We start from the raw sequence: 22,099 nt of genomic DNA, 5'->3' as shown, positions 1-22,099 counted from the left end.
TTCACTTCCTTCTGTCTGTGCTCTTAACCCTGTTTCCAGAACCTTCTTATCCATTTGCTGTTTTTCTCCTTCACTTTCTGCCCTATATCCATCTTTATGATAATAAAAATAAAAAAAAATAAGAGACTGACTATAATGGTAATGAATACCAGTGGAGAGAGAGCAAATGACTCCTAAAAGACGCTCAGAAAAGTGAAACTCTGAAGGGGAGGTGGATACCTCCCCTTGGAACAAGAGTTTACCGTCCAGTCATTGCATTTGCTTTGTAGAACATCACTTTCTGACCACTGGTAAAAAATCTTAATTGTTTAAATAATTTTGCTAAGTCGACAAAAATTGTTCAAGATTGTTATGCACAAAAAACTCTTGCTCGTTGGAAAAGTGATACCATACACTTATCTGTACAAACTTTAAGGTTTGTGGTTGTAAGGGCTCTTGGGGGTCTCAACGCGGCCCCGTTTCGAATATCTGCTTCAGGAGACCCAATACTACACACTTTTAAACCCCTGTTATGACCATATCTTTCCAAGAGATGATCGTTTATCAACTTCAGAGATTTCAAAGAGATGCATACTCTCTCCGCCCTTCTCCACCATCCATGTGTGCCATCTCCTTCCCCTATTTCAATCTACAGTATCCATAAACAGCATGTCTTCCATCTCTCTTCCTTTCCCCACCCCTCCCATCCCTGTGTACCATGTCCTCCCTCTCTCTCCCCCTCCATCTCTGTGTACCATCTCTTTCCCTCTTCTATGGTCCAATATCCGTCTTCCCCCTACTATGGTCTAAAGATATATAGCCTCTCCTTCCCACAGTCTAGCATCTCTCTCCCCTCCTTTCTTTCTCTTCTCCTCTTTGTAGTCTGGAATATCTCTGTCTTTCCCTTCCCCTCCCCCCACCTTAGTCTGGAATCCCTCCTCCTTCCTTTCCCTGGTCTGGCATCTTTCTCTTCCCCCACCCTTCCCCATTCAGTGATCTGACCTCTCTCTTTCCTTCCCTTCCCCACTCTCATGGAATGTTGCTACTCTTTGGTTTTTTTGCCAGGTACTAGTGACCTGGATTGGCCACTGAGAGGACAGGCTACTGGGCTTGATGAACCATTTGACTGAGCCAGTAAGGCTATTCTTATGTTCTTATCTCTACCTGCCCCTTCCCTTTCTTCCCCTGGAGGTCTGACATCTTTCCTTCCCATCCCCACGGTCCAGCATCTCTCTTACCCTCCCCATGCTATTCCTTCCTACCCTTCCCCCATTGCAGGATCCAGTGCTTACTCACTGTTCTTCCCTGCGATACTGCAGTAACTCTTCGGGCCACCAGCAGCGTGAGTGAAGTCAACACGCTGCTTTCAGTGACCCAGAAACTTTCTCTCTGCTACTGCTTACTGTCCATGCAGGGGACAAGCAGCAGTAACGGAGGAAAAGCTTCCAAGATGCCCAAGGTAGTGTGTTTACTTCACTCACGCTGCAGCTGGCCCAAAGAGTTAGAGCAGTGCTGCTGAGTATGAAATGGTGAGCAAGCACCGAATCTTGCCAGGAAAGGGGTGGGGGGAGACTCCGGATAGGTGCGCGAGCCACCCCAGAAGGTCTCCGCAGGCAGCTATTGGATCACAGGCCTTGCAATGAAGACCACTGGAATAGAGTGTAAGTAACTTGCCCAAGATCACAAGGAGATGCAGTGGAACATGAACCTGGCTTCACAGGTTCTCAGTCCACCTTTCTAACCATTAGGCTTCTCCTACACTCTTCCATCACAGGTGTTTTTTAATGCAAGACTGCCGAAAGAACTGGTGGATGGCAACATAAAAATGACCGCAGCAGATGTTGAAGGTCACTGGCAGGAGGGAGAACTTAAGCAGCAGTAAAAGGAAAGCACAAGGTAGGAGAGGGAGGGGAGAAATGACTGTTAGGGATGGGAAGAAAATATGAGGAACATGTCACCAGCATGGAGAGGACAGAATAGGAGAAGAGTGAGAATGAACAGGAGCATCACTGTTTAGGAGGAAACGTTTGTGCTAGCAGGTTAAGATAAGAGAGGAGACCTCCCACTCACAGAATCTTAACCTGCACAGCACTCACAGTGGGCGCTTCTGCTACTACTAGATTTTGTTTCCCCTAAACCCAGGGTCTAGAATAAGTTTCTAGAGGAAACTAAGCCTTTGCCTAGGGCAGGGGTAGTCAATTCCAGTCCTTGAGAGCCGGAGCCAGGTCAGGTTTTCAGGATCTCCACAATGAATACGTATGAGATGGATTTGCATGCATGGCCTCCTTGAAATGCAAATCTATCTCATGCATATTTATTGTGGATATCCTGAAAACCTGACCTGGCTCCGGCTCTCAAGGACTGGAATTGGCTACCTCTGGCCTAGGGCAAGAGATTTTCCTCTCTGCCAACTGTCTTTCCTATGGTACCTCAGCAGCAAGTTCTCGGATGATTCAGTTTAGAACAAAATACTCCAAAATTAAACAAAAATATGCATTTTTTGGGGCAGATTTAAAATTTTTCTTTATGTAGCAGCGTAGACAGCAGTTGAATAACGGACATGTGAAGTCCAGAAAGCTCATATACTATAATAGCTTTGTTATTGATCCTTTTAAAAATATCAAAGTATCCAAGGATGAGAACAAAAAAGCAAGTTAGTTCCCCCCAGTCTAACGTAACAGAAATGTATGGCACCATATGTTCATGGCTTCCAATGCAAAAGTAAACATGATTGCATTTTTAAAAGTATACCTAATTAATACCTTCTTCCTTTTTAAGCATGTTCTGCATGAAGCAATGCAGTCTATTTGAAGGATCAATCTGTCCATCCAGCTGTCCATACATATAGGTTTGCTTGTACATGCAAATTCACAGGCAGATGTAGAAAGATGACATCAGAAGGAGCTGTGGATGGTGAGGACCCTCAAGCCAGTTCAATAAAAGGAAGGGCTGAAAAATATGCAGTGTATGGCAAGGAGGAGGAGTCAACCTTGCCTGCTGAAGGAAGGATGAGGGAGCCCTGAGCAGAACGTAGGAGGAGTGACTGAGAAATATCTTGTATGGACAACAAGGAGGGAGAGGGTACCTTCAGCTGGTACTGCTCTTATAGGTAGGAGGGACAGGTAGATTCCCCAGTATGAATTTATTTTTTTCCATCCTTTTTTGCTGCTCTTATAGGTAGGAGGGACAGGTAGATTCCCCAGTATGAATTTATTTTTTTCCATCCTTTTTTGCATCTATGGCGTCTGAAACAGGGCCACAGAATCATTTTGGTCTGATATTTTCAGGCACAAAGTTCAGGGGGAGGGGAGGATAATTATAGGACAATTGTTTAAAACATTTTTTTAAGACTGCAGATATTGGGAGGGAGGGATGACCACCTTAGGGATAGATAAGTTTTATGAGGTCCAGCAGAGCAAGAGAAGCACCTCCCCACCTCTCTTGGAGGACAAAAGAATCCAGTGTCAGCAGGGGCCCAACCCCCTCTGGCACAGGCAGAACTACTTACCCTGGCGCGGATGCATAGAAAATGGTCATTAAGACTGGATGGCTCTCTGTGAGCTGATTTTTTTGTCTGATTTCCAAATGGCTTCCCATGCAAATGAGTTTCTCAGAGGTCTGCCGTAATCCCACCTCACTGGTCTTTGGAAAACTGACTGACACATGCGCAGAGCCAGTAGGGGAATCCCGAACAGCTGAGCTCAGTTCCTCAGGGAAGGAAGTCTTTTTTTAATGGGCACAGATGTTGTGCATGTTACCCACGCACAATATCTGTCACCAGCAAAAAAAAAAAAAAAAAAGAGAGTTCTGCTGCCCCCCCTTCCGAGGACAGCCCCAAACTTTAAATAAATAAATAAATCAGCAGGTAAGAAGCCCACTCCCTCCTGCCTTGGCCACCTGAACCCTTCACCTTTAAATTACAGAGCAGCAGAAGGGATGCCCACTCCCTCCTGCCGCTGCCGGTTGGCCCCTTTGCTGAACTTCCCCCCCCCCCCCAGATGACCCCTCCCCCCATACTTACAAAAAGAAATAAAAATCAGCAAGAGAGATGCCCACTCCATTGTGCCTCGACCACCGGGCCTCTCTGACTTCCCTCACACACACACACACACACACACACACACCAATCTTACAGGAAGAGAAAGCAGGAGGGATGCCCAGCTCATCCTGTCCAGCAGGCCTGCCTCTCCAAAATGGTGGGCTTTCCCCTTCCTAGCACATCGTGGAATGCATCGTGAGGGGCCTAAGGCCCCTCCCCTGGGTGGTTCCTTAGGCGTTTGAGCCTATCAGGGCCTTAGGCTCTTCCTGGTACATCCCAGGATGCACCAGGGAGGAGAAGGCATGCCATTTTGGAGAAGCTGGCCTGCAGGCAGGAGGGACTGGGCATCCTTCCTGCTGCCTCTTCCTATAAGGTATAGGGGCAGGAGGCATGCGGGGGGAGCAAGAGGCCTGGTGGCCGAGGCAGGAGGGAGTGGCATCCCTCCTGCTGGGTGGGTGTGTATGTGTGTCTGTGTCATAAAGAGGTTGGAAACAGGTTTCTGAAGCAGGAGGAAGTGGGCATCCCTCCTGCCTCTCTATTCTAGTCATGTTTTTTGGGTCATTCAAACTAGTCACTATTTTTTGTGCATAGTGAAGTGATGTTAGGGCATTGATCGGTGGGCTGGTTTTAATATTAATGACCTAATTTTAATACTAACAAGGTCATTTGCATGGCAGAGTCAGACAATGAATGAACGCACAGTAAAGGAAGCGGTGGGCCAATTTGTACATCGGGTCGGCAAATTAGGTCGTTGCTAAACCAAATCTAACTGGTTTAGTGACGATCGTTAAGATGGTCAGAGAGTTTTGTGCATCCGGACCCTGGCCTGAGCAGAAATGCAAGAGGCGGGTGGGGAAATAAATAAGGGAAAGGGAAAGAGAAAGGACTGAGAAGAAACAGAAAGATTGCAGGAGAGAGATCAGGGGGAAGAAAGAAAAGGGGAGGGGAAAAAGCATGGAAACAGGGAGGGAAGGACTGATTCCTCCCCCCTACACACAGCTGTTGCCTTGCATGTTTTCTTCACTACTCCCCTATTACACACCACTTACAAACTCCCCCTCCAGCTACTCACACACAAAACCCACACCATTACCTTTGCAATCACACCTACTCCACCTACCCCTCTCAACTCGCATGAAATGTCCCTATTTGTCATGCTTAAAGCATGCACATTCCACTTGTTAAACAGTTCATTTCAATGTTTATAGTTGTAAACTTAAAAGAGAGGGTATAATAGGGAGTAGCTACTGATACTGGCAACTGTTTTGCCACCATTTTGTACCTGCTTTGGGAAGAAATCAGCTACAAAATGGTGTCCGATTCCTTGCACAACACTGCATGCAAACCCTATGGGGAGAGTATACCTAATAATTATGGGTAACAATGATTTACTTATCGTTGCCTTTTATTTATGCTCCAAAGCCTGTACTTGACCAAGCTCCCTTCAACACCCTTGGCAAAAAAACAAAACAAAAACCCAGCTCTAATGTGTAAGTAAACCCCACACAAAGTCCAATTCACCGTTTTCATTCCCATTTAAGTGAAGCGCATTCATTTATCCAGTTACCATGTACACCAGAAATCCTGGACATACAGAGCAGATAGAATATTGCTGCGTCTCTAAAAGGATTTCATTTGGTCCTTTTCCTTCTAAAATATAGAAGCATGTTTTCCTCACCTTTGGAGCGTGTCGAGATATCCATCCCCTCCACCACCTCCTGCTCTGCCTTTATTTCTTCTTCAGCCAAGCTACAGGAGTGAAAAAGAAATGTTACATCCTTTTCTTAGGTGAACACTACATTTTTGTCAAACATGTCTTCTGGCAAATACAGAAAAGGCAGAAATTTGCTGTTTATCCAAGTGAAGATTAACTGTGGCTCTCCCGTGCCTTTGAATAGACAGCAGTATTTTTTTTTTCTATACCTGTATCTCTGAAAAAACATCCTGCAATACATTATATTATTTAGATATCTGTAATTAAACAGTAGATTCACAGATTATATATTCCATATGTTTTTGACTGGCAGAAATTACAGTTCCATGTACTCTATGATATTAAACTATAGAATAACTTTAAATTATTTTTCTCTTCTATAAATTATACCCATTGCTGGCATGACAATTCATCCTGGTCACAAAAACCCTATGGCTTGCTACAGAATATAATAGAGAGGAAGGGGGGGGGAAGACTGCTACAAATGCATCTGAGAACTGACAGAATTCTAGCATCTAACATACACGCTTCAAGGGCTAGGAGATCTTCCAGGATTTGTTGAAGATCTGCTGACTCTGCTGGAGGTGCGCATCAATGACATGGATTCCCAGGGGCCGATAAGGCTGAAGATTCACGGAAAAAAAAAAAAAAAAAAAAACCTAGAGATTTCAGCAAAATGCCTGGAGACTTGAAGGATATGCAAGCAGAATCCTAATGTGTATTTTATCCATTTGTCAGTGCAGGGAAAAAAGATTCAGATGAGCACCAATTAGAGCCATCACTTTCAGTATTCAGGAAGAGGGAGGTTTCTTGGCTCCAGCTGTGTAAGGATACAGGCTAAATACTAAAATTTATTCTCTGTTGGTAAATAAACATATTTCAGTTTCAGGTATTTTCCCAAAATAGAAAGATCTTGGGCATGCTGTCATTTATGAGCAAATCAGTTAAGCAACTTATATCTTTGCAGCCAAAGAAACAGCAGCATCTATGCTCCCTATCAAAAGATTTCAAATGCATTGTGCTAGCAAAAAAAAAAACTACTTGGAAATCAATAAACCTGTTTCATATAGAACCAGTCACTGGAGCTGTTCCCCATTCATGAACTCAGATCTAGAATGGGGAAAGACTTCATATGAAGTAGCAATGACTTGGAAGGTATCTTTAAAAGCAGCCCCTATACAGTATGAATTTAATCCTTTCCCATGCTGTATTCGATCTGCCAATATTTAATATTAATATGCAAGACAAGGGAAACATTGGCGATAGAAGAAACCTATAGATCTGCGTATGATACCTGCCAGTGTCAGTGTGTTTAAATGTCACAATTCTATTTTGAAAACCCAAATAACTGAACTATGTAAGCTACTTCCCCTCAGATATCTTGGGATATGAAATATTTAGCCGAGAAATGACCTAACAGTTTATTCTCAGTGATGGATAACTGAAAATTTGTGCTTCCCTTGTTACCAGAAATCTGTCTTTAAGGGCTCCTTTTACAAAGCCACGGTAGTGGCTTCAGCGCGCGTGACGTTGAATGACGTGCTAACCCCCACGCTAGCCAAAAAACTACTGCCTGCTCAAGAGGAGGCAGTAATAGCTAGCGCGTCCGGCAGTTTAGCGCATGCATCAAGCCCTTCGTAAAATGAGCCCCAATGTTAGGGGCTTCAAAATAAATAAATAGTGATGTCTTACATACAAAGGACTTTCTTGGTCTATCATACATTTTCTTCTTGCCTGACAGTGTCAACCATACTTGCATGCAAATTCACAGTTCATTTTTACAATTTAGACAGTGATGTGTTGAAGAAAATGCAATCTAAAGGCTGAAAAAAAAAAAAAGTATGTAAATCCATTACTCCCATATGTAAATCTAGATATTATCTGGAGAGAGCAATTAAAAGTTTCAGTGGAACTGCTGCTACACCCTGACATTTAACTGAGACTATCCGATAGCTCTGGAAAACTACTCAGACTCTCCCTACACACATGCAGAGCATTCGTGTATGGTGAATCAGTAAATTACACGACGTCAGGAACATGCACTTATGAAACAACAGTTGATAAATACCAGACTTTGTTAGACCATGCCCCAAAAATGCTCATTTTCATCCTCAAGACCCCTCCTTCCTTCTGTACATACACTTGTGGCTTGCATATATGAACGAAATGTGGGAAAAAAAAATGCAAACCCCATCCCCAAAATGTTAGCATGCCATAGCTAAATAAGTACTAGCTTTGCATAAGCACTCACCTAATACAACACAGTCTCTTACTCATCGGTAGCTAAGCTAGTTATGAAAGATTCTTAAAATGGCGTCTGGCAGCAGAGCCCTGGCTCATTGCTGTACTGTATCTAAAATGGTAGCAATTTATTGAATAACTGTATCTCTTATATAAATGGCACGTCTAGTTTTGGAAACAATCATCTGAATAACTTAAAGTGCAGAAGGGCAAAGCACTTCCAACAACCGAAATGTTTAGACATGGTGCGCTAAATAGGAAGCCCCTTCCTTTAAATATGAGATGTGTTTGAAGTCACAGTTTACTCAGAAAGGTTTATGATCAGAATCTAGCTCAGGTAGTCTTTTCTCTCCCCTCCCCCGCCCCCCCCTTTTTGTTTCTGATTCCTAGCAAATCACCACCTCTTGTCATGCTCAATGCTAGGAGACAGTCCATAGTGTGAAAAACTAAAGGGTGGATTTGCTCAGAAGCAGCTTTTAAAGCAGGGACCTCAAAGTCCCTCTTTGAGGGCCGTAATCCAGTCGGGTTTTCAGGATTTCCCCAATGAATATGCATGGAAAGCAGTGCATTCACACAGATCTTGTGCATATTCATTGGGGAAATCCTGAAAACCCGACTGGATTGCGGCCCTCAAGGAGGGACTTTGAGGTCCCTGTTTTAAAGCTTAAGATTCAAAGTAAATGTAGTCTGTGAAATACACCAAGCATCACTGCACATTAATAAAAGCGTCCAGGAAATTTCCAGGTAAAATAAACAAACAGTCTACCTGGCAAATTAGGGGATACTCTATTCCAGTGGTTCCCAAACCTGTCCTGGGGGACCCCCAGCCAGTCAGGTTTTCCAGATATCCCTAATGAATATACATGAGAGAGATTTGCATACCTGTCACTTCCATTATATGCAAATCTCTCTCATGCATATTCATTAGGGATATCTGGAAAACCTGACTGGCTGGGGGTCCCCCAGGACAGGTTTGGGAACCACTGCTCTATTCTGTGAGGCCTAAACAGAGTAAACAATTATTTTGTGAACAGCGGGGTTCATGTTTACACATTATAAAAGAATTGTGTCCTAATATTTATTATACTGGTAATATCAAAACTAAAGGAAATAAGGCGATACCTTTTTTTTATTGGTCTAACTCAGGGGTAGGCAATTCCGGTCCTCAAGAGCCAGAGCCAGAGCCAGGTCAGGTTTTCAGGATATCCACAATAAATATGCATGAGATAGATTTGCATCTCAAGGAGGCAGCACGTGCAAATCCATCTCATACATATTCATTGTGGATATCCTGAAAACCCGATCTGGCTCCAGCTCTTGAGGACCGTAATTGCCTACCCCTGATCTAACTCAATGCATTTTATGATGAACTTTCAAAGGTAACTCTTCTTCCGATCAAAAAAAAGTATTATTCTGAAATTGTATAAGAACTAGCCCCCCCCCCCCCCCCCAAGAAGAAAATGATCCAGGGTACAATTCTCAAATTAGTTTCAAAACATAGCAAAAATAATGCAAAAATACAACTTCCTCTGTACGCTAATATAAAAACACACACATGCTGCTTATCTAGCACTTCTGATTTCACTGTGTCAGAGTGCAAAACTAGTTTAAAACCAGTTAACATTTCAGCAGAAAATGGCTGCACTTCAGTCTCTCTGTAGTCATGCTATAAATGACTAGTGTGTAGTCTCTGAAGTGAGATTTCCAAGCAGTAAAAGCACTGCTTTATAATCCAAACTTATGCAATCCAGTCTGAACTGGTTCCTCGTGCAGGCAGGTCCCGTCCTGTTGAGTGGCTTCAGTATTTTACTTACTCATCCTTCCAGAGTGTAACTGGACTGAAATCTGAAACAGTTTGCCTGCAAAACTTAAAAAGGAAACTAGCTTCTGAAGCTTTCAGTATATGGCCAGATGGTTCTTCGACTACTTCCAAGTTCTAGTCAACAAGTCTGAACAATAACTGAAAGCTAAAGCTAAACTGCTGACTTATAGTCATGGCTAGGCAATAACAAACCACTGTTTAGTAGCCATAAAGTTTCTGGACTATTCTACAAAATTACCTCCTGCGTATACCAGATAACTAAGCCATTTTCTGAACGCTAATCAAAGAGGTCTCGCTGTTTCACATAAATCCTAAATAAGGAAAGGAAAATAGTTAAAAGTCGACAAGGCCAAAAGGCAAAAGTGCTCTTTTCCCTCTGTCTAGGTTTTAAAGTGAATGCCACATCCCATCTGCCCAGATTCAATAGAAAACTGCTTCTTATTAAAGAATCTATAAAAGTGACTGATAACATCATACCTCAACAAGCACAAAAACTACATCAAATTCTTCAGCTTGGCTAAAATTTGTCTCACTTAAATTTAACAAAGATGGCAGAAATTTCCAGAAGGCCTTTCACAGTCCTGCTAGTGCAATTGTCAATCTTTAATCATCCCTCTGCTGCTATTGGTCCAAGAGCTACATGGAAACATCTCATTGGACTGTGCCACAAAACCCCACTTCTCCATCTGCCTTGCCTCAAGACATCTTGGTGCAATGCAGGCACTTAGTTTTTTTTTTTTTTCGGAAATATAATGCACTCCATTATATTTACATAGATAAAAATAGTACATGCAACAAAACCAAAGTGCAGTGTATTCACAGAAAGGCAACCAAACAAACATGCCTCACTGTTAGCCAATGTCGGAGGGGACTGCTTAGTTGAAAGAGATCCTTGTTTAACAAAACCTGAGGGAGCCATTTTAATGCAAGCTTTGAATTACATATCATTTAACTCACGCTTCCTTGTACTGACCAAATGGGTAACTGCAACAAATCCACCTTCTAAAACACATTTGTGCATATATTTTCATCATTTTCTGGCAATCCACTTTATTGTGCAAATGCCACTTCTGTGTTTCTACTGCAAACAGAGAACAAAGGCAAGGGCTGCAAAAAACTTCAACTGGAGTCTCAGCTGCAGTATCTCCCTTCCTTTTGTGAACAGCAGCAATAAAAAGAAATATCTATCTACACCACAAACTGAATTCTTACATTTTATAAAGCAAAATATTCAGACAGTTTTCTCTAATTAACCCGTTTTAGGTACTTTTTCCCCCACTGTTTAGCAGGCCACATTTCTCAGGTTGTTGCTGGTAAGCTAGTATTTTTGCTGTCCTATACATTTGGACAAAAACTGGATTTTTTTTCTTAACAGCTGATCTAAGAATGCACTACATCCTACAAAGATGGCCTATAACTTATAATGTGGGATGAAATGTTCTCAAAATGTGTCCTGTTAATTCCAGGCATTAATAATATACATTAAACTGGCATCATTTTGATTCAATTCTCCCAAAAGGATGTGCAACTGATTTCTTAACAGAGAACAGACTACAGATAAGTTTGATTGCATGCATTAAGAAAATGACTGCTATTTTTTTTTTTTTTTAATTGTCTTACTATTTAGTAGAACAGTCATTAGAACCAACAGTATCACTGGTGTTTACATACGATACATACAGTACCACTCAGCTATTTAAAATGGATACAGGAAATACACACAGCTGAGTACTTCCATTTTCAGTACAGTTCACAGAGCTTTCAGGGGGCACCTATGTTTAAGCTGCAGCCCCCAAGCACAATATTGAAGAGATTACTACCCAATACAGGTCAGTCAGTCTTGGCTAAGGAGAAACAGGAAGGAAAAAACCTACATTTTTCACATTAGAAAAAAAAATATGCATTTGAATTAGCCCATTTACAGTTTTAAGTTATTTAAAAGAGCATCAAATTACAATAGATTAAGGCCCTTTGTGTGTGTCTGATTAGAGTGCTTTGCTTTTGAGGATTACTGCATTCTGATAAACAGTAGTAAAATGTTTTCAGAAGTAGTTCAAATATATTTACTTACCAATAAATGCTCAAGAAAAGCACTATCTGTATCCATTTAGGTAAGTATCTGACTGACTACCAAAATTGAAACTGACCAACATGGACATGTTTGAGAGAGACTTGAACAGTATTGAAAATTTAACCTAATGCTGTTCTGACCCAGACATTCATTTTAACCAGCTCACATTCCTCAGCATAGAATTATATCCACTGCAGCACCAAAATATATAATCAGCTCAATTACATGCACCAAACTAGCTACAGAAATACAGAATTTCTATTTTTAAGCTGCACCTCCTTCCTCAATGTTTTCCTGTTTGTCTGATCCAGCACAAAAATATCAGACTAAAAATTCCTCTTCAGATAAAAATGTAGAACCTGGAACTCTGATCCCCACAAAGCAAAGCATAACAGTTGTTTTTCCCAAGTAATAAAGTAAAATTTAAATCATTATAACTGAGATTCTTTTTTTTTTTTTTTTTTTAAATCATGATTCAGCATCCCACTCTCTAGGCCTAACATCTGATTTTGCCTTCAGCACTTCTCTCTTGTCTTAGCTTCCCAAAACAGCATTTTTGTAGGGAGCAAACTGAATCCAGCATTCCCTCTGGTTACTTGGAAAGGAACTTGCCTCTTCTGTTATCTGCCATGATCCTTTCTTGGCTCCCTGGATGGCAGCTACATGCATCTGCTCCTAGCTTCCATTTTCTCTCCAGCAGGCATGTGACACAGCAGACAACAGTGCAGGCAAACTGCTCAGAGAGGAAGGAAAAAAAAAAAAAAAAAAAAAGCCTTCTTTGGAAGAAAAAACCCACCAGAGTCTTGGAAAACTTCAAAACACCAGGCTCTTGTGACAAAGTATATGTGTCCAGGTTTTTGCCAGCTTACAAAAACAAAGATATGGCTAATGGCTTCTAACCATGTGACCTAAGAAAGCACATTTAAACAGTTTTAACTGCAGAAAGTGCTGGGGTGTGAGTTTGGTGCAGCAAAGAAGAGAGAGTTAGCCTGGAACCCCACAATCCACATGTTCTAGAGGGAAAACAGAAATGAAAAAGTCAAGCTTACCTCTGTGGATGCATTGTTAACACAGTGTTTTGTCAATACTTATAAAACATGGAGGACAGGCTCTCAGTTCTCAGACAGAAAGGGCTTGGCATTTCAGCTTGATGATCTGGCTGCCTAATAGAAACTAATCCCGGATTGGCTGCGCTCGGAAATCGCAATGCAAAACTGCGAGCGATTGGCTGAAACACTTCCTCACCGATTAGCTTTGTGCAGCTCTGGAGAGCAGGAGCCATCCTGCCCGCTGAAAAAGCCAGGCTGAAGTAGGCCTTTGTCAGCACTGAGAATTTCCCCGAGCCAAACTTCGGCCCACGGCAGCGGCCAAGTGGAGAGGCTCCCTTCCCCCAAAGCAAGCGAGGCTTTCCTTCCCTTCGTTTTAAACAGCAGAACAGCTACTTGAGCAGGAAACAGTGTAGAGCACTTTGCTACATTTTTGCAGAACATTTCCAGTGTAAGTGGTGCTTAGGGCTATTTGTAACAGGAGAGGAAAGCCTAATCCATTTGCTTAAGCTGAAATAGAGTTCCATATCGATACATAATTGCTATTTACTAATACCTAAGGTCGGAGCAATAATTTAAAAAAGAGCCATCCCTTTTTTTTGTCTTTTCTAGGATTCATATGATTTTATACTGCAATCATCCTATATCTCAAATTGGATTTTTCTTGTGTGAACTGGAATTTTGCATGCAGCTGGTGTCGGAAAACGTTGTAAAAGTACGGGATGCGTGCACTTTTCTGAAATGTTCACAAATAATCAAATGTGTCCCAGCGAGTTTGGCATTCGCCCCTCCCCTGGTCAGAGTGAAACCTTCCTATCTGCATTAACTTACTGCAGTTCGCAGGCTATTAACCCTGTCACTTGCTGCACCGGTAAAAGGAATGTTTCAAAGGGAGGTCAGGACATTGCTACAAAACCTCCGTGTAACACGTTTTACTTGCTTTAATCAACATTTTATTTAAATCGTTTCAGGTCTGTCTAGCAAGTTTAAAAGAAAATATGAACATTGACTTTTAATTGCAATTGCCCCATCTTCTGTTCAGACTGGTGCGGGGGGTTTATTTGTTGTTGGTTTTTTTTGGGGGGGGGATTGTAACCTAAAAATGAAATGGGCTAAAGGTCTCCTTGTTCATCAAGCTGTCTCTTTAGTTTCTATTACCAGGGGTATCAAAGTCCCTCCTGGAGGGCCACAATCCAGTCCGGTTTTCAGGATTTCCCCAATGAATATGCATGAGATCTAATAGCATACAATGAAAGCAGTGCATGCAAATAGATCTCATGCATATTAATTGAGGAAATCCTGAAAACCCGACTGGATTGCGGCCCTCGAGGAGGGACTTTGACACCCCTGTATTAAGCGGTGATTTTCAACCCAGTCCAATTTGGTTTCTTATTTGCCTATGCCAGGATTTCCCAAACTAATACTTGAAATCTACAATAGGGTCAAGGAAACAAAAGGCAAGCAATCCTTAAGATCCACCAGACAACAAAAACAGCAGATCGATGAAAATTGTCTACAATCAACATGTATGTACCATGACAAGGTTAAAAATGATAAATAGCTAAAAGCTCAACACAATCACGTTTCCATGTTGGCAATTTTCATCGATCTGCCATTTTTTTTGTTGCTTAGCATGGTTTTCAGGATATCTACCATATAAGAATCATGAGATTCTAGTTCCATTCCTTGCCTACCCAGCTGGCTCACCTGAAGGGGAGGGAGAGAAACAGCAGGGCCTTGGGGTGGCTCCTGAAGGGGATGGGAGAAACACCACTGAAGGTTCGGCTACCCTAAATGAACTTTCAGCCATGTCATCCCCCCGTCCATCAGGGGCATCCAGCATCCCTTCTCCCCTCCCTCCCTACCACAGTCCTTCCTCTGCTAGATAGGCCAACACTGCAGCAAAATGAAAGTTTGATGTGGAGCTTTGGAGCCCAGGCCTGCACTCAAGCTGTGCTGCATCCCAACCACTCCCTCCAGTACAAACTTCCTATTGAGGTGTATGGAATAAGGCAGGTCCTGTGCTATAAAAAAAACCCAACAGATTTAAAATACTCCATTCTGTACACACTGATACTGTGCAAAACACCCTCCCTTCCAAAAAAAAAAAAAATAATCTACATTGTGTTGCCCTAGGCCAGGGGTAGGCAATTCCAGTTCTCGAGAGCCAGAGCCAGATCAGGTTTTCAGGATATCCACAATGAATATGTATGAGATGGAGCTGCATGCATTGCCTCCTTGAGATGCAGTTCTATCTCATGCAAATTTATTGTGGATATCCTGAAAACCTGACCTGGCTCCGGCTCTCGAGGACTGGAATTGCCTACCCCTGCCCTAGGCAAACACCTTGTCTGCCTAGTGGTAGGACCAGCTTTGTCTGTCTACATTTCTGCAGATATTTTATCATGCATATTCATTATAAATATCCAGAAAACCAGAACTCACAGGGATCAGGTCAAGAACCACAGTTAGTAGTGTCAAGTGATGTTTTATCTTAGCAAACAGTTTCCAGGGCAAGCCCAAGGGTATCAGACACCCTAGGACAGGGGTCAGCAACCTTTTTAAAGTAAAGAACCAATTTATCCTAAAAATTTGACCCAAGATTTACAAAGAGCCGCAATGGGTACAGAAGGGAATTTGAGATATTCCAGCTCTCTCACTCTCTCTTCTCTTCTCTCCCCTCCCAAAGATCATGCTTCTCTCCCCTCTTTCTTCCCTCCAACCCCTTGCAGGTCTCTTCACCTCTTCCCTCCCTCCAACCCATAGCCAATGTTATCTCCCCTCTCCAGTTCCCAACCCTTTAATCTCCCTCCCAATCCCATGACCCCCCCCCCTCCTGGGCTTATCGAGGTACCTGGTGGTCCAGTGTGGTCTTCATGGCAGGAGTGTGGCCCTCTTGCTCCTGCCTCCATGCGGCTGCCTTCTAAAATGGCTGCCGTGACCTTTCACGGCTGCTCACAGCATTTCCTGTAGTACCATAAGAGGTCACGGCAGCCACAAGGACACAGCAGTGATAGGGAAATGCTCCTGTCATGAAGACCCCTGCTGGACCACCAGGTACCTCAGCTGGCCATGGGAGGGGGGAGGAATTAAAGGGTTGGGGCCTGTGGAGCAACAGCCATATAGAAGAAGAGCAGCATGCAGCTTGTAAGATGCAGGTTACTGACCCCTGCCCTAGGAGAACCTTTAGCTTTGCTGCCCCTCTCACACACCCATAGTTGAATATCTCCCCTTCTTCTCTCTCTTTCATTGCCCTGTACAGGTGGCAAGCAGCTTCTCCCCCCCCCCCCTCTCCCTCCCTAGTTGGCCAGCTTCTCATCTCATCTCATCTTCTGCATCTAACAGCTCCCTATTTTCCTTCTGGCTATCAGTCCTGCCACAGCCACATTTTACCTCTTCCTAGACTGGTCCAAAGATTAAGAATAATTTGTGCAGCACAAGCCCTGTAAGCTCCACAATAAAGTGCTGTTTCACAATATAGACCTACACATAATATTTTGCGCTATAAAGTCCTGTGTGTTATTGTCTTGCATTATAATGACTTGTGCGCTATTGTCTTGCGCTCTAAAGACTTGCATTTGTCTTGCGCGCTGACTATGAACCTTTGTCCTTCCCCAGTAACATTGTGGAACATTTTGAGAAAAAGCATAAAATTTTAGCCAGTTTTGGTGCAAGCATGAAGATTGTGGAAAACTTTCAGGCAGACCTTTGGAAATTGGAAGACTGGGCATCCAGATGGCCGATGAAATTGAATTTGGACAAATACAAAGTGATGCACATTGTGAAGAATAAACTTATCGTAGATACCAGATGCCAGAGTTCACCTTGGGGGTTAGCACCCAAGAAAAAGATCTGGGTATCATTGTAGATGGTGGTGGCCAAAGAAACAAACAAGACGCTAGGAATTATGTAAAAAAGGATGGTTAACAAGACATTATAATGCCTCTGTATAACTCTATGGTGAATATTGCATTCAGTTCTGGTTGCCTTATCTCAAGAAAGATATAGCGGAACTAGAAAAGGAAAGACTAAAACGGTTAGGGCTCTTAAGCTTTGGAAAGAGACAGCCGAGGGGAGATGTGATTGATGTCTACAAAATCCTGAGTGATGTAAAACGAGTACAAGTGGATCGATTTTTTTTTTACTCCATCAAAAATTACAAAGAGTACGGGACACTTGATGAAGTTACAGGGAAATACTTTTAAAACCAATAGGAGGAAATATTTTTTTCACTCAGAGAATACTTAAGCTCTGGAATGTGTTACCAGAGGTTGTGGGAAGAGCGGTTAATGTAGCTGGATTTAAGAAAGTTTTGGACAATTTCCTGGAAGAAAAGTCCATAATCTGTTATTGAGACAGACATGGGGGAAGCGGTTGCTTGCCCTGGATTAGTACCATGGAATGTTGGTACTTTTGGGGGGTTTGCCAGGTACTAGTGGCCTGGATTGGCCACCATGAAGACAGGCTACTGGGCTAGATGGACCATTTGGTCTGACTCAGTAAGGCTATTCTCATGTTCACCAATCTGGTATTGTAGGTCCTTGAAGCAGCCTGTTCAGGCAAAACTCAGCTGAGTGAGGGCATGGTTTTGACCTCTCTGTTACTGTTACTAATAAAATATCTGCATTTGAAATACTCTTAGACCATGGTCTCCTTGGTTTTTGACTAATGTCTAGTCTGCTTCATATCTCTGCGGAAGACTTTCTGACAGAAGGATGCAGGATCAAGAGGTGTTCCAACACAGGATCAACAATGATGCTTCTTTAATCTTCCAGTTGGATTGGGAAAAGGCAGAGGGGAGAGAGAAGGCTGTGGCCAGGGCCGGATTTTACTATAGGCTAACTAGGCTTCAGCCTAGGGCCTCAAGATCAAGAGGGGCCTCCATTCAAATTGTTAGCAAAATTAAAATTACGCTATTCTAAAAACAGTGAACACTAAAACACTGAACCGAAAATAAGGAGAAATTCTACGCTTCGGGATCGGAACCGGCTCCGGCCACAACAGGGCGCCGACTCGGCTTCTCCCTTTCTTTTTCTCGCCCTGGGAGGAGGATCGGGGAGGGAAAGACGTCAGTCCGGAAACAGCTGGGCAAAGCCCAGCCCTGCGGGGAGAGAGGCAAAATGTGGATCCGTCAGGACAGGGCGGCCCAGACTGGCATAGGGGTGGGGGTTCAGTGGAAGAGGGATGGGAAGCAGGCAGGCTGGCATCGGAGGGGGGGTGGAGGGGTTTAATGGCAGGCAGGAAGGCATAGGGGGGTGTTCAATGGAAGGGGGATGGGAGGCAGGCGGGCATCGGAGGGGGGTGAGGTGAGGAAGGACGCACTGGGGGCACTATGGACATAGGAAGGGGCGATGTTGTGTGTTATGTTTGATTAGTTATTGTTACAAGTACTATATATGGTGCTGAGAATAAATGTCCAAATAAGTGTTCTCGACTTTTTTTTATTTATTATCCGTGTCACATTTTTTATAAAGGTTAGTACCAATAACAACATGTTTCATTTAACATATTGATATATATCACAGTAATGATGTATTTTATTATCTCTCATGTAATTTACAAACTTAAAAATGGGAGGTGAAAGGGCCTCATAAGTGGAATAGCCTAGGGCCTCTTTTCATCTAAATCTGGCCCTGGCTGTGGCATGTGTGTCCCTGTCCCCTGGAGTTCAGAATCTTCACTTTTCTACCCCCCAGGTGGCCAGCATCTCTCTTTCCTAATTTTACAGCTGCTATCTTTATATTTTGCACTGTATTATGCAACGTGTCATTGTTTCTGTGGTGTTGCATTGTATACAGAATCTGGCTTCTTGGCGGTTCAGTCTAACTTTTGTCTACATATTTCTATTTTTAGTTTGTAGATACTTATCCCTTGCTTGATGAGGGTCTGTTTGTGTGAAAGAGGCCAGTTATTCTGATAGCACTGAAGGTCTATGTAGAATCAATCTGTACCAATCCAGTTTGTTTAGTAGCATGATATATTCTTGTGTCTGTTTGGGCTGGTTTGGTTTCTCGCTAAAAAAAACAATAAGCCATGCGCTAAGGTTACTGTTAAGGGCTGCTTGCATAGGTTTCTTGGTTCCTGGAAATGACCGAGATTACAAAGCCATGGTAGCGATACTGTCACAACAAACACACCAAAGGCCTTCACTTCCTATGGGCTTTAGTGTGTTTACTATGGCAGCATCACTCCTAAGGCTTTGTTAAAGATGCCCTAAGGGGCTCATTTTCCAAAACACTTAGGGCTAGAGGCACAAAACAAAGTTGTTAAGACCGTGTGAATCGCTGTTGGCCAATTTTTTGGCTGACTCTGGAAGCGATTGATGCACCAACAAACCTCCATGCAAATTATTTGCACAGAGGTTCATGGCAATCCCCATCCAATCAATCATTTTGAGAGCGACTGACACATGCACAGAGCCAGTTTGGGGAAGTCCTAACAGCTGAGTGGCAGGGGAAACCCCTCAGCTGTTGGGGCTTTTTTTTTTTGTAATGGCACAGGTGTGCATGTATCACATACGCACAATACCTGCCCCATTTAAAAAAAAGTGATGCCCTCACCCTCCGCCCTCCCACCAATGACAGCCCTCTCTAAAGACCCCCCCACACACACACACACAAACTGGCACCCCCATGACAGCAAAATGCAGCAGCAGGGATGCCCAGTCACTCCACTTCCCCCTCAAAAAAAAAAAAAAGACCGGAGGGATGCCCACTCCCCTCCTGCCACCGGATGCTCCCCAAACCTCCCCCAGCCCCTTAGCCCCCCCCCCTTTGTACCTTTGTGAGAAGTTGAGAGTACAAGATATTCTCGGTCCCTCCTACTCCAAGGCCCACCAGTCCAAATGGTGGGCCTTCCTCTTCCTGGTGCATCATGTGATGCACGGGGAGGGGCCTAAGGCCCTGATTGGCTGAGATGCCTGTGTTCACTGAGCCAATTAAGGCTTTAGGCCCAGGGCAGGATTAATCAATAGGCCAGTAGGCACATGCCTAGGGCCTGAAATGGCAGAGGGACCCGATGAAGGAGGACATCAACATTGTTTTTTCCAAACGGCGATGGGCCCATCCAGCATCGATCAGCAATGCGGGTCACCCCCCACGATCAGCAACCCTCCCCCCCCATTGACGGAAAGTAAGACAAGTAAACAACACGGGTAAGAAAGGCAACAGGAACTGTAATTTTGCAAGCGGTGCTGCTTGCACAAAGCTTCCCTCTGACGCAGCTTCCTGTTTCTGCCTGGGCGCATGGTGGGGTGGGGTGGGATGGGGCACGGGGCCCAGTGTACTTGTGTACCTAGGGGCCCTCAACGAATTAATCCTGCCCTGCTTAGGCCCTTCCCCATACATCATATGATACACTGGGGAAGAGAAGGCCTGCCATTTTGGACTGGCAGGCTTCAGAGTAGGAGGGACTGAGCATCTTTCCTGCTTTCAACTTCTCACAAGGGTACCGTGGGGGTGGGGGTATTTGGAGGAGCATCCGGTGGCAGGAGGGAGTAGGCATCCCTTCTACCATTTTTGTTGGGGGGAGGGGATGATTTGGGGGAACCTCCATTGGCAGGAAGAAGTGGGCATCCCTCCTGCCAATTTTCTCTCAAGCGGGGCGGGGAGGGCACCATAGCAGGAGGGGATGGATATCTCTCCTGCCGATTTTTGCTGGCGCAGGGGGGGTCCCAGTGCTAGTTATAAATATTATATTAATATCAAGGCTGAAATATCGATATGACACATCAGCAACTGGTATTAACCAGTCACCTTTTTTGGATCACTAAAAGTGTTTTTTTGTGCATCGCGCAGAGATGTTAGAGCATTAATTGCACAGATAGTTTGCATGGCATTTCAATATTAATGAATTTATTTGCGTTACTGGATCAGAGAATGAGCGATCGTGCAGAAAACCATGCGGTGAACTGTTTTCTACATTGGGTCAGCAAATGCAATTATCGCTAAACCAGTTTCGCGAAGACTGTTAGTGCATCTAGGCCTTAGACTTACTAGGAACTTTGTAAGTCTAAGTGCTTTGAAAATACGCTAAGTTATTGTGTGTGATATTCTGAGGACTGTACTTGATTTTTTTTCTTTTCTTTATTTGCTGGCTTTGTTTTGTTGCTTGGGAATGCATATTGTCTGTTTATGCTGTTTGGTTTCATTTCACACTTAGAAAAGCACTAAACCATGTGCTTGCTATTGGTTTGCTTTTACACTGAAAAAACACACTAAGGTTATTAACCTATAGCATTAGGCATTAACCTATAGACGTCAGAGAAAGGGCGGGACCGCCGGAAGAGGAAGCAGCGCAGACGCAGGGCTCACAGAAGGGCCGGGACCGCCGGCAGAGGAAGCAGCAGGACAACGGTAGGAGCTTCTACATGATGGGGGGGGGTCATGAGGCTATGGGGGTGCGAGCGGTCCTTTGGGGTGGGGGTGCGGGTGCGAGTGCATGCGAGCGGTCCTACGGGGGTGGGGGTGCGAGTGGTCCTGCGGGGTGAATCGGACATCGGGGGGGGGGGAACTATGTAAAAAAAAATTGTAAAACGCGCTCACGCGTATGGTTATGCACGGTTTGTAAAATCGTGTATAACGCGCGCGTTATATGCGTGAAAATACAGTAAATAAAATCATCTTTCTGTTTTGAGCGGGGAAACGCAGAGAAGAAAATTAAGACTGTGGAGTTAGGGGACAGGGATGAAAAATGTGCTTCACTGCAGGGACAGTGAGGGGATTTTGTGACTCTGTACAGCGCTGTGTGCGTCTGGTAGCACTATAAAAATAGTTAATAGCGGTAATAATAGTACACTTCACCCTCCATATTCACGGGGGTTAGGGGCAGAGCCGGCCCACGAATATTAAAAAATCGCAAATAATATTAGGCCCGGTTCTGCCCCTAACCCCCGCTTCCCCCTGGCTATTTTAAGCCCTGAAAGCCCCCCGTTAAGCCTTACCTGGAGGACTAGCGGGTTTTCAGGCAGGCGCGATCTTCCCACGCTCCTGCCCCGTGCAGATCACTCACAGGAAATGGCTGCCTTGAGCTCCCGTAGTCTCTCGAGCCATTTCTTGCAAGCGATCTGCATGGGGCAGGAGCGTGGGAAGATCGCTACTGCCTGAAAACCCGCTAAACCACCAGGTAAGGCTTAAGGGAGGGCTACAGGGCTTAAAATAGGCTGAAAAATGAAAATGCATTTTTTGTT

General features: G+C 43.8%; 1 protein-coding gene across 7 annotated transcripts in view; it reads right to left on the bottom strand.

The window, feature by feature from the left end:
- Positions 1-22,099, bottom strand: part of ZMYND8 (zinc finger MYND-type containing 8) — a 191,582-nt gene that overhangs the window by 143,575 nt on the left and 25,908 nt on the right. For 2 of the 7 annotated variants that reach the window (XM_033963696.1, XM_033963700.1), the window contains exons 1-2: positions 12,916-13,087; positions 5,697-5,767 (exon numbers count right to left, since the gene is read on the bottom strand). In XM_033963696.1, the coding sequence (XP_033819587.1) occupies positions 5,697-5,767; positions 12,916-12,929 (85 nt within the window). In that variant the 5' untranslated portion in view covers positions 12,930-13,087. Of the gene's footprint in view, positions 1-5,696; positions 5,768-12,478; positions 12,616-12,915; positions 13,088-13,111; positions 13,437-22,099 lie in introns of those variants that run through there. The other 5 variants (XM_033963695.1, XM_033963693.1, XM_033963694.1 and 2 more) reach the window with 5 other exon arrangements.

Source organism: Geotrypetes seraphini, chromosome 11, assembly GCF_902459505.1.
Source record: "Geotrypetes seraphini chromosome 11, aGeoSer1.1, whole genome shotgun sequence".
Taxonomy (NCBI): Eukaryota; Metazoa; Chordata; class Amphibia; order Gymnophiona; family Dermophiidae; genus Geotrypetes; species Geotrypetes seraphini.
The sequence above is the reverse complement of the archived record's forward strand: the minus strand, read 5'-3'. Positions and strand labels throughout refer to the sequence as shown.